Source organism: Dunckerocampus dactyliophorus, chromosome 19 (genome assembly GCF_027744805.1).
Source record: "Dunckerocampus dactyliophorus isolate RoL2022-P2 chromosome 19, RoL_Ddac_1.1, whole genome shotgun sequence".
In the NCBI taxonomy this organism is placed as follows: Eukaryota; Metazoa; Chordata; class Actinopteri; order Syngnathiformes; family Syngnathidae; genus Dunckerocampus; species Dunckerocampus dactyliophorus.
In genome coordinates, this window is record NC_072837.1 from 19769077 (window position 1) to 19782500 (window position 13424).

Sequence of the window (13424 nt, forward strand, 5' to 3'; positions counted from 1 at the left end):
CCCTGGCGCCATTCCGCTGCGGCGTTTTTGTTGCTCCTGCCGAAGATTCATTTATTCCGTGATGGCGCCCTACGGCTGAAACGTCTCCCTTTCTTCAGCTTGTCCACAAGTCCAACTTTTTGTGCGATGGTTAGCATCTTCCTCTGCCTTTCGGGGGCAGGACGTTTCCTTGACATTGTGGGTTTTGTCGGGGGGAAAACTTGCAAACATACAGCATTCAGGGTCACATGGTTAGCTTCTTCTTCTTCTATTGTTTATTGGCAGTTAGCAAGTGGCTCACACGGCTAGCTAGTTTGCTAGCGATGACCACAACAGGGGACGGCACGAAGGAGACTGATTGACAGTGGTCTACAGCCAATCAGGATGCAGAAGACAATGGGCGGTGCAGACAGAAGAGAGAGAGACACCGCCACCTCGTGCTAAAGCACGGAACTACAACACTCAACTTTCCCACAATGCAGTTCTTCTTAAAGGGCCGGGCTCGGCATGCACCAGCATTCATACGCTGTAATGTATGATGAGAATGAAGAGTACGCCAATCATGCTAATGAAGTAGTAATAATATGTGACGTGTTAACAATCTTTATCCTACCTTCCAAGCTTCCTACGTCCCCTCTGGTCCTACAGTGTCTCATCAACGTCCACTTACAGGACACCTCTTCCTCCTCCTCTTCCTCTCAGCAGATGGGGATCGGGGGGGGGTCTTTATGTTTATGTAACTTATTGAAATGCAGCCTGCCAAAGCACCCCAGCTTCATCAGCTGACTTCCTGACGTCTCTCAATGGTCCTGGTGGTCGTCAGGGTTGTGAGAGCAGACGAGTCATCGAAGGACATCGACGGCACACAATAGGAAGCATAAAATGTAACAATCATATTGATATTTTTAGACTCTACTCATTCATGAAACATGCAGTAAGGGAATATTGTAAAGTAGCATCTTTACAAAACATGCAAGTGGATATTGACTCACCCTTTACTGGGTCTGGGAGGCCAGTCTCTTCACATCAGGATTAAATGCAGCTGAAATTCAGGTGCTCCTTACATTCTTCTTGCATTATTATTATTATTAGTAGTAGTAGTAGTAGTAGTAGTAGTAGTAGTAGTAGTAGTAGTACTGGTATTGTGGATGTGACGTGGTCATTTGAAGTATTACATTTCTCATAATTTTACAAGAAAATAGTTCATTTCTTACCAGAATGAACGTATTAAATGGAAAACATCATTTTTTCGGATAATAATGTGTTGGATTTTCATGTTTTGTATTATCATGAGGAAAACCAGAATGAATTACGAAAGTAAATGTATTACTAAGGTAATAGAATGACATGAAAAACACACTTCTTCCAACAGATGCTAACATACTCACATAAACATAAAGTATTCTATGTTGATGGGGCAAGTTTTGTAATGTTACGAGTAAAAAAAGTCATCATTTTACATGAAAATACTTCATTTACGACCAGAATGAATGTTTGATGAACAAAATAACATTGCATGAGAAACATGTTATTTTTTATGATAACAAAGTATTGAATTTTTGTAATAAAACCCGAATTAACTACCAGAACAAATGTATGACTAACTTGACAGGATTACACGACAAAAAACCTTTTTTACGGCAACACAATATCACATTTATCAGAAAAAAACTACAGGTATGTGAAAATAGTTCATTTATTAAATGTACGACTAAGGTATGAATATGACATGAAAAATGTACAACAGTACTGGTATTAGTTAGTACTACTGTATATTAGTATTCAATTTATGAGACAGGTTTTGCAATATTAGCAAAAAACCCATCAGAATGTTCCAGGAACACACTTGCTTTATTAGGAGACCTGATGTCCGGCGCTGGTACCAAGGACGTGACGTAAAACAACATTTCACGGGAAGGAAGTTGCACAATTGAACAGAACAAAGTCAAATGAAGTGCGACACCAAAAACATCTGTTCAAGATAAATTCACACGATTACAAGAATGAAGTTGCGTCCTGCCGAGAGAATATGTATTATGTTGTACGTGAGAGTACTGCTGTGTCCTGTTCTATGGTTGTCATCACATTTTCACTGTCCCGGTGATGGCAGCACAAAAACAATACACTAAAAAGCCAAAGAACAAGCAAAAGATGTGAGACTTTGTGTTTGATTGAGTGCTGCGTCGGCGGCGTTGTCTGAAATAGAAAACGTAGAAACGCTAACAAGGCGTGTCCTCGCCAGGCTGTTGAAGTGGTGACCGTGCCATTCATGCTCCTCTGGGGAGTTCTTTGAAATATGTTGTTGCCAAGGCGACGACAGGAAGCGGCTCATTAAGGCTTCCGCCCACTTATACCCCCCCACCCACACTGCTCTACATAAGATAACATACTGTACACGTGTTTATTCTACAGTACGGAATATACGCTACATCTTTTTCATCAGACCACGAAAGGCGTTCATCTTCCTTGTTGTGGCTTAAATGTTGGCTGACAGGCTGCACGCAGTAAAGTCACACTTATTCCCCCCAAAGTCATGATATTAAAAGAATAAAGTCGTAATATGGCAAGAAATAAATATTGCAGGAATGTAAAATGAGTTTTATATGTAATTATACATGAAAAAAGTTGCAACAACGGGAAAAGGACAGGATATTCTGTTTAAATAAATACACTGGTCTTAAAAACACACCCACACACACACACACACACACACACACACACACAAGTCATAATATTTCTAATACAAGAAAAAAGTTGGAATATTGCGAGGATAAAGTCTTGTAATTTTGATGGTAAAAATGTGAATAATAAGACCTTTTTTATTTAGAAAAAAGACGTTAATATTAAAGGAATAAAGTTGTCACATGGCAAGGAAAAGAGCTGAAAGATTGCAAGGATGTAAAATGAAGATTGCATATAATTATGCATGAAAAAAGTTGCAACTTTGGGAAAAGGACATTGTATTTGGTTTAAATAAATACTTTTGTATTAAAAAAAACCTCACACAAGTCTTAATATTGCAAAAACATTTACAGACAAATGGAAGTGAAAAAGTGAGAATAAAAGGAGTTGAAATGTGGTCCTAAAACTGTGGTGAGAAGTCAAGAAAAAAGTTGGAATATCGTGTGGACAAAGTCTTCACATTTTGATGGTAAAAATGTAAATAATATGCTAATAAAGACCTCATTTTTATTTAGAACAAATGTCATTCATATTCAAGGAATAAAGTTGTAGCATGGCAAGGAAAAAAAGCTGAAATATTGCGAGAATGTAAAGTATTATTATATATAATTATACATGAAAAAAGTTCCACTGGGAGAAGGAAATGGTATTTTGTGGAAATAAATACATTTGTAGAAAAAAAACACACAAGTCCTAATATTTCATGACTTTATTTTATTTGTTTGGTAGTGTTTGCTCTCGTGTCTGAAGTACGGCCCGAGGATTTGTTTTTGTTTTTTTACCTTCCCTCGGCACGTTGTGAAAATACAACTTAACAAGAAAAAAAACAGACTAGTAAATTTATGAGAATATATACCAAATATTTGTACAATAAAGCCAGAATATTAAGAGGCAAAACAAGAAAACCAAAACAAAGAATAAAGTTGCAATTTGATAAAAATGAGCTTGGGTAAAAGTTATAATAATACGACAATAAAGTCAAAATATTATGAGAATTAAGACATAATGTTACAAGAAAAAGGACAGGAGAAAAAAATTGAAATATTTGTAAAAAAAAAACAAGCAAAAAAGTGTCATGGAAGGAGGAAAAGTTGATATGAAGAATGAAGAAAGAAGAAAGAAGAAAGAAGAAAGAAGAATGAATAATGAATAATGAATAATGAATAATGAAGAATGAATAATGAATAATGAATAATGAATAATAGGCTTTGTCGGCCATAACACAAAGCTGAGATGCAGGTTGTTTTTTTAAAAAACATATCAAAACAAACGTAACAGTATAAAAAACATCTTTGCAGATCTACACTGGTTGTTTTAAAACAAATGTAAAAGTGGCCCCCGCATGCTTTCATTTGTCAGTAAAAAGTTAGGACGCCCCTGCTCTCGTGCGAGCGTGTGAGGCCTTCACTGAGTCGTAATAATAGGATTTATTCTCCTTTTCCAAATGTGATTGGAACGTTGCCGTCATTCAATGCGTGCCTCATCAACAACCACAATCAGTGACCAAAACCGCCAAGACCTCGGAGATGAAAACAAAAACAGAGATGAAGAAGCTAAAAACACAAAAAGGAACGACAAATACAGAAAACCAACACACAAAATTTACACGAATATCCACATTTATTTTTTACAAGCAAAATTCCCTTTACAGTCCATCTCGTATTTTGATATGTGATCCACCTCCATCTTTCATCCTTCATGCCAATACTGTATCAACTGGATATATTAGAGATGCAGGATATCTTTTTTCTTTAAACCGAAATTGATTACTTTCTGCTTCTCAAGACCGATATGATACCGACAACCAATAACTTTTTAGATCTACTTTTACATTCTGATTGAAGTGTAGTTTGTGCACACTTGGAGGTAAGACGGACCGGAACCAATTCGGATGAGTTGATTTGTCCTAATGAAATATCACAACGTGACGACTACTGCTGTGGCCCAGCATGGTGCACTGTGCTCGGGCGCACGCTCCGAGCAGCCGGCGTGATGCCACGGCTGCCTCATAATTCCCTCATATCGGTCCGACAATTATCGTGCACCCCTCGTATATACTGTGTAGATTTACAATTCCAGAGTGCATAAAAACAAACAAAGACACACAGAGGGATGGTTCATGAAAGCAAGTAGTTGAAGACGATGCATAAATAAAACAACAATAAAGGTATTTTGTCGGTAGTGGTGCTCCACAGGGTGGCTTATTAAACATCCCCCAGCTTCATCATCATCATCATGCACCCCACCCACACCTCAATCAATCCATAAAATCCTTTTCTACTTTTCTACGTATTTATCTGTTTCAGCCGTCAAATCGCACTTGACTTGTCAGTAAGTCACAAAAAAACCAACATGAAAACACATGTATTTTATATTTAATACAGAGCAGTTACTCCTTTATTTATGCCGAGTGGACGTGGCCGCCTGTTTTTGTGGTTTCATTGGCGAAAAAGGCAGTTATCATCGAGGCCCGTGAAGTCTGCCTGGTGACAAGTGGCCTGGCAGTCATGTGACGACATGACAAGAAGAACTGATGAATCCTTCAAAGTTCAACTTTTCACAATCAGTCTTCAGTTTCAGTTTTAGTTTAAATCAGTTTTAGGTGGTGCAACATTTCATACAAAAAAAAGTAGTAGTAAAATGATGAGTGGTATTAAAAAAACAAATTAAAATCAAAGCTGCAACAGCACCGGTGGTTAGCGCTCTTAATGTCATATAAAAAGGCCACTGGTCCAGTTCTGAATGGGTACGATGATTTCGTGCCTTATCTTTCGTACAATGGCGTAGCCAAGTAAAAAATAAAACGTATTTGCGTATTTACGGTTAGAAGAAACGAGAAGGGTCCTATTTGCTGGAAAAGTGGAGTTTAAAGGTCCCGTATTCAAGCCTTTTTCACCGGGAGTGCATGGGAACGTGTTTGCCATCAATTGAGACGTCAAATGTCAGTTATCTTTCTTTCAATAAAATACAGTAAAAAGGGGCCTGTTTGCCGGAAAACTTTAAAATTATTGTTTTTTTTTTCATTTTGAACTTGTATTGGTACATGTCTGTATACTTCTTAGGTATACTTTTGAGTGTTAAGCTGCTGTGTGATGAGTTTAGTATTCTTTGTAAGACGACACCGTGAGCCAGACTGTGCGCATCACAATATGTCACTTTATGACCTGGACATGTGTGACTATATATATATATATATATATATATATATATATACTGCTCAAAAAAATGAGAGGAACACTTGGAAAACACATCAGATCTAAACTGGAGGAAAAATGATGTTGAATATGTTTCCTGATAATAAGTGGGTGATGTATTAGTAACAAAATGATGCCACATCATTTGATAGAAATGAAAATGATCACCCTATAGAGGGGGGAAATCAAAGACACCCCAAAAATGAAAGTGAAAAAATGATGCAGCACACTGGTCCATTTTGCTAAAATGTCATTGTAGCAACTCAAAATGATTCTCAGTAGTTTGTGTGGCCCCCACGTGCTTGTACGCATGCCTGACAACGTGGGGGCATGCTCCTAATGACACTACGGATGGTGTCCTGGGGGATCAATGAGCTCCTGGACAGTCTGAGGAGCAACCTGGCGGTGCCGGATGGACCTAAACATAATGTCCCAGAGGTGTTCTATTGGGTTTAGGTCAGGTGAACGTGGGGGCCAGTCAATGGTATCAATTCCTTCATCCTCCAGGAACTACCTGCATACACTAGCCACATGAGGTCGGGCATTGTCGTGGACCAGGAGGAACCCAGGTCCCACTGCACCAGCGTAGGTTCTGACAATGGGTCCAAGGATTTCATCCCGATACCTAATAGCAGTCAGGGTGCCGTTATCTGACCTGTAGAGGTCTGTGCGTCCTTCCAGGGATATGCCTCCCCAGACCATCACTGACCCACCACCAAAGCGGTCATGCTGAATGATGTTGCAGGCAGCATAACGTTCTCCACGGCATCTCCAGACCCTTTCACGTCTGTCGCATGTGCTCAGGTTGAACTTGCTCTCATCAGGGAAGAGCACAGGGCACCAGTGGTGTAGTTGCCAATTCTGGTGGTCTATGGCAAATACCAATCGAGCTCTACGGTGCTGGGCGGTGAGCACAGGGCCCACTACAGGACGTCGGGCCCTCAGGCCACCCTCATGGAGCCTGTTTCTGATTGTTTGGTCAGAAACATTCACACCAGTGGCCTGCTGGAGGTCATTTTGTAGGGCTCTGGCAGTGCTCATCCTGTTCCTCCTTGCACAAAGGAGCAGATACCGATCCTGCTGAAGGTTGAAGGACCTTCTACGGCCCTGTCCAGCTTTCCTGGAGTAACTACCTGTCTCCTGGAATCTCCTCCATGCGTCCAGGTACCGTAGTGATGCCCTGGTCCAGATCTGGGAGGAGATCCCCCAGGACACCATCCGTAGTCTCATTAGGAGCATGCCCCCATGTTGTCAGGCATGCGTACAAGCACGTGGGGGCCACACAAACTACTGAGAATCATTTTGAGTTGCTACAATGACATTTTAGCAAAATGGACCAGTGTGCTGCATCATTTTTTCACTTTCATTTTTGGGGTGTCTTTGATTTCCCCCCTCTATAGGGTGATCATTTTCATTTCTATCAAATGATGTGGCATCATTTTGTTACTAATACATCACCCACTTATTATCAGGAAACATATTCAACATCATTTTCCCCCCAGTTTAGATCTGATGTGTTTTCCAAGTGTTCCTTTCATTTTTTTGAGCAGTGTATTTTTTTTTTTTATATACACATGTACAAATCTGTTTTTCTCTCTAAATTTAGTGTCTGTGGCTTATTTATGCTACCTTTTGCACTGTTGGATCTTTAGGAGGTTCTAAGTAGAGATTCCAAATGCAAAAAGACAAAATGAGAGTGAGACAAAAAGCAATTTATTGCAAAGAAGCATTAAAGTGAAATAGGCTGGTCATCAGCTGATCAAAAGTTTAAGAGCATAGCTTAAAAAAGACACAGGAACCCCCCCTAAAGTAGAAATAAAATGTGTAAAAAGGAGTTCTTTCTTCATTCTTGTTCATGAGGTGAGAAATGGCTTTGGGCATGCTTATGCCAGTGTTTCCAGGAGGCTAGTGGGAATGTTGCTCCAGGTGGTGAAGATGCCTTCACGGAGGACATCTACTGTCTGGAGCTCATGTCCATTTTTGTAAATCCATTGGATTTAGATGAGGGGAACACGCAGGATGGTCCAAAAGAGTGAGCTTTTTCCTCTGGAGGAAGTTCTTAATGAAGTGTTGGAAAAAGCCAGTCATCACCACACAGACCAGGGCCTTCAGTCATGAGGGATGCCCCCTGCAACATCTCCACATAGCCATCTGCTGTTTGACGCCCCTGCGCAACCTGAAGCTCCATTCTTCCATTAAAGGATCATGATGGTGTCCCCTCCACCGTGCTGTGTGGGAAAACATCTCCTTGTCATGCCAGTAACGTTGGAAGCCATCAGGGCTGTCAAGGGAGAATAAAAGTTTCTTCCACCTTTCAATGTCCCATGTTTGGTGCTCTCCTGTAAATTCCAAACCTTTTGAAGAGCTTTTTTCTTCTTAAAAGCATTCTCTGCCAGATGGCCTCTGATGGTTATTGGACTGCACTCGGCACCAATAACAGCCTCCATCTGGGCCGAGGATGGTCCTGTGATCTTGACGGAGAGCCAATGGGATCCTTCGGCTCATTTTTTTGGGTCTACCACTTGACTTTTTTGCTCCAGGATGTTTTTCAGAAGTTTGAGATGAGTGTCTTACTGCGTCCAACCTCAGCAGCAATGGTGCGCTGGGAGAGGCCTTGCTTATGCAGCTCAACAATCCCACCGCCTTCAAAGAGAGAAAGCTTTGTTGCCTTTGCCATCAAGACATCATGACGACACTAAATCACATTCAATCCACATGTTTGTCATCATTTTGCCTTTTCAAGGCTGTGCTGATCAACAGCCTATTCCACTTGAATGCTTCTTTGCAATAAATTGCTTCTTTGTTTTGCTCCCATTTCTTCTTTTTGCATTTTGAATCTCTACTTAGAACCTCCTAAAGATCCAACAGTGCTAAATGTACATGCTTCACATGTTTCAGCTGGTCAACAGCGTCTTCTCTGGAGTTCAACCTTGCAAATTGCCCGAGTTAACGCGGAGGTTCAACACCACACTTCTTCTGTTTCAAGCGTGCACACGTCCCGGACTGATGACTCTGTTTAAAGGGTTAAATATGTCCCGTATGAGGGCGAGTCCTCTAAGTCAGGGGTGAGGGGACCTCACCCAGGTTTTCACAGTCTGCTGTGTAGAGACGTCCAGATCCAGCACAACAGAGTAACCCAACGCTGAATCCTTTACTTTAAAGCTGCTTGCCCTCGGCTTTGGGTTTGTTGCGCTTCTAAAGGACCTGGGATGATTGACTCAGCTACTGGCGATCAGAAGGACCTGTAAGGTTTTTCTGTGTAACCGGAATAACCTAAAAAGAAATACTGCTTAGTCTTTTATATCCCAGAAGACTGAGGTGACACTCTCCATAAAGAAAAAGAGTTTAATATAATGGGGGGCATGGGCATAAAAGCAGCCACAATATAAAAATAATAACAACTTGCATAACTTTGCCTTAAAGAAGATAAATGAGCTCCACTCACGTCTATCTAACTAATAAGGCCGCTGATGTTCTAAACACTTTTCGCAACTTTACCCCGATAGAAGTTCCACAAGTAAAAGGTCACTGCAAGAGGGGATAAAACCAATCCATACTGAGGAATTAATGAAGCTTGGCGTCGCACGGGACACAGTGGGAGCAAATAATACCAGAATGCACGCCCATGTTGCGCGTACTATTGTGCACTAGACGTAACGACGAGGTGTAAACAAGTCGTGCGTGGTCATTTCGTGCCAATGCGCACCATTTTCGGTCACAAAATGTGTAATTTACACGTAAACAAAATGCAAACAGCGTGCAAACTAGTCTTCATGCTTTTCGGGCGAGCCATAAATAAATAAATGACGCACATTGCCACGGCAAATTGCGGGACAATGCGGAGGCAAAATGCGTGCAAATGGAAACGCCGCTTTAGTTCTTTGTCACAACTCAATGGAGAAGCCAGCAGGCCACCAGCGGATAAGGGCTGGAAAAATGTTGAGGAGGTGAGCAGTCAAACCCCACCAAGACCACCAAGACCACCAAGACCACCAAGACCACCATAACCAGCATGACCACGGTTACCAGCATGGCACATCATAACCAGCGTGAGGATGATGAGAAGACAAGATGAAAAGTAAGTAAGTTCGTGTCTGGTAACGCACGGGTGACAAACACACCAGAGGTTCAATGTACACCCAAAGGCCGCCGCTACTCACCGGAGCAGATCAAGTCCTGTCAAAGACGCCCGGCAAGTCTAAAGGGGCGTGTCGTAGACGCGCTCCAGCGAACCGTCCTCGGCGTCGTCCTCCGACTGCGACGCCTTGTGGTTGAGCCTGTCCGCCGTGGACGAGGACGAGGTCAGGTTGCCACGGAGACCGTCGTCGCCCAGCTTGGTCTTGCCGCTGTCCTGGACGAACTCCTGGATCTCCACCGGCAGTCGGCGGAACTTGTCCTGGTACTCCTGGTCCAGATCACTCTGCAGCTGCAAGGGGGGGAGGGAAAGAAAATGTTAGCATTAGCCTTAGCATTAGCTAAGGCTAATGGTGGAATTCTTCAAACAGTGGATCTCCCAACTTCATTGCTCCAGTGGTCGATTTTGGCTAAAATGTTCAGGAAACAACATGATGGAATAAAACTAACTAAATACGTTTGATCCTACTTTATGGTTTTTGCGTGTTCTCCCCGTGCGGGCTTGGCTTTTGTCCGGCTTCCTCCCACATTGGAGAGTGTGAAAGCTTGCTTGTCTACACGTGCCCTGCCATTGGCTGCCCACCAGTCCAGGGTGTACTCGCCTCTCGCCCCAAAGCCAGCTGGGATAGGCTCCAGCCTAGTGAGGACAAGCGGCATAGAAGATGAATGAATGAATGAATGTTCCCGAGTTATCAAATTGGTGCGTTCACTCTATCATGGTATTTCAAAAATAGCAAATGAATGAATAAATCACTGTTTCAAGGCCTATTATTCATCAAAAATATGCATATTTTGGCCTAAATGAAGTCAAATACAAATATGAGGCATTCAGAGAACACAAGGAAAGACTTGTTGTGATATGTAGTATTCCACTCTGCTCACTAGGTGTCCGTAATGCTACATTGATGAGACAATGTAGGAAGGAGAAGTATTATGTCTTACTTTCTAGTCTTATGTCTCGTATGGGGGTGTTATTTCATTTCAATAATTTTCAAAAGCATATTTACAAAGAGCTAAGCAGGTTGTCTGTGCTCCAAATACCAAAAAGATGCCATTTAAAAATAAGGAATCCTTCTTTGCGGAAATGTACTTATCATGGATAAGATAAGATAAGATAAGATAAGATAAGATAAGATATGCCCTTATTAGCCCCACAAGGGGACATTTCAAGAATGGAATGGATCATGTGACTAAATGAAGGATTCTTGTACTACTAAAAAGTGACTTGCATCATTTCTTTTTACGCTTACATGATACAAACTTTTGTTGTGGTCCTCCAAAAATGAGGTCTTTCCTGTCCTTGATGGAAGCCAGGATGCGTTTTCTCCCAGGCGGTGGCTGCCCCCCCATGATTACACATGACAGGATTGATTTCATTGCCATCCAATAATTGCTGCAATGCTGATTTCTCTCCTTAACTACGCCAGCGGCCCCCGGGGGAACGGCGTAATTAAAAGCACTGCCGCTAAGATAAATGGTGTCAGAATACGACAGCGCCGTAGCTCACGTGACATTCAACACACACCACTTCTACATGAAGCTTCTATGTGGGATCCACCACTTCTACATGAAGCTTCTGTCTGGGATCCACCACTTCTACATGAAGCTTCTATCTGGGATCCACCACTTCTACATGAAGCTTCTCTGTGGGATCCACCACTTCTACATAAAGCTTCTATCTGGGATCCACTACTTCTACATGAAGCTTCTATGTGGGATCCACCACTTCTACATGAAGCTTCTATCTGGGATCCACCACTTCTACATGAAGCTTCTGTCTGGGATCCACCACTTCTACATGAAGCTTCTATGTGGGATCCACCACTTCTACATGAAGCTTCTATGTGGGATCCACCCCTTCTACATGAAGCTTCTATGTGGGATCCACCACTTCTACATGAAGCTTCTATGTGGGATCCACCACTTCTACATGAAGCTTCTATCTGGGATCCACCCCTTCTACATGAAGCTTCTATGTGGGATCCACCACTTCTACATGAAGCTTCTATCTGGGATCCACCACTTCTACATGAAGCTTCTATGTGGGATCCACCACTTCTACATGAAGCTTCTATGTGGGATCCACCACTTCTACATGAAGCTTCTATCTGGGATCCACCACTTCTACATGAAGCTTCTGTCTGGGATCCACCACTTCTACATGAAGGTTCTGTCTGGGATCCACCACTTCTACATGAAGCTTCTATGTGGGATCCACCACTTCTACATGAAGCTTCTATCTGGGATCCACCACTTCTACATGAAGCTTCTGTCTGGGATCCACCACTTCTACATGAAGGTTCTGTCTGGGATCCACCACTTCTACATGAAGCTTCTATGTGGGATCCACCACTTCTACATGAAGCTTCTATCTGGGATCCACCACTTCTACATGAAGCTTCTATGTGGGATCCACCACTTCTACATGAAGCTTCTATGTGGGATCCACCACTTCTACATGAAGCTTCTATCTGGGATCCACCACTTCTACATGAAGCTTCTATGTGGGATCCACCACTTCTACATGAAGCTTCTATCTGGGATCCACTACTTCTACATGAAGCTTCTATCTGGGATCCACCACTTCTACATGAAGCTTCTATGTGGGATCCACCACTTCTACATGAAGCTTCTATGTGGGATCCACCACTTCTACATAAAGCAGAGCTCAGGAACACTAAAGGAGAAATAAAAAATACGTGAAATATATATTTTTATTATCATTTGGATTTAAATGAATTTTTAATCCAATTTTCATGTAATAGATTTTAATCATCCATCCATCCATCCATCCATCCATCCATCTTCTATGCCACTTCTCCTCATTAGGGTCGTGGGGGTATGCTGGAGCCGATCCCAGCTGACTTGGGGCGAGAGGCGGGGTACACCCTGGACTGGTGTCCAGCCAATGGCAGGGCACATGTAGACAAACAAGCATCCTATGGACCATTTAGAGTCTCCAATGAAGCTAACATTCATGTTTTTGGATGTGGGAGGAAACCCAATAGCTTCCTAACATAATAATATAGCGTAAGTCCTTGACTGATAAATCCACTTCAAATGGAGCTATTGTTTATTTAGCACTTCAATCCATATTCCACAGGTTTCCTTAGTCTCATTTTTTCAGACTTTCACAATAAAGGCGTGTGCAGTGCGATGTGAAAAGCCGCCATCGGCAAACAGGAAGGAGGTTGTGCGTCTTCGTGTGGAATAAAAGATTTCCTCCTCAAGTTGCATGATGCTGATTTTTGAGTTGCAGAGCCTCAAGGTCACCTTGTCCGCCAACCCCCGCCTCCCTCCCTCCTCGTGTCTCACTCTCTGGGTGGGTCTCACCAAGCGGACATCAAGCGCATCGCCGCAAGATGACTAAAAATGCACGGCGGGTCGCTCATTTGCACCGCACTTGACCTACTTAGGGGGTGGGACAATCTGCGC

At 42.3% G+C, this 13424-nt stretch overlaps 1 protein-coding gene across 4 annotated transcripts in view; it reads right to left on the reverse strand.

Moving 5' to 3' along the window:
* Positions 1 to 7214: 7214 nt before the first annotated feature.
* LOC129172081 (1-phosphatidylinositol 4,5-bisphosphate phosphodiesterase beta-1) overlaps positions 7215 to 13424 on the reverse strand; it is a 124658-nt gene continuing 118448 nt past the window's right edge. For all 4 annotated transcript variants that reach the window (XM_054761451.1, XM_054761452.1, XM_054761453.1 and 1 more), the window contains one exon: positions 7215 to 10281. In XM_054761451.1, coding sequence (XP_054617426.1) covers positions 10054 to 10281 — 228 coding nt within the window. In that variant the 3' untranslated portion in view covers positions 7215 to 10053. The remainder of the gene's footprint in view (positions 10282 to 13424) is intronic.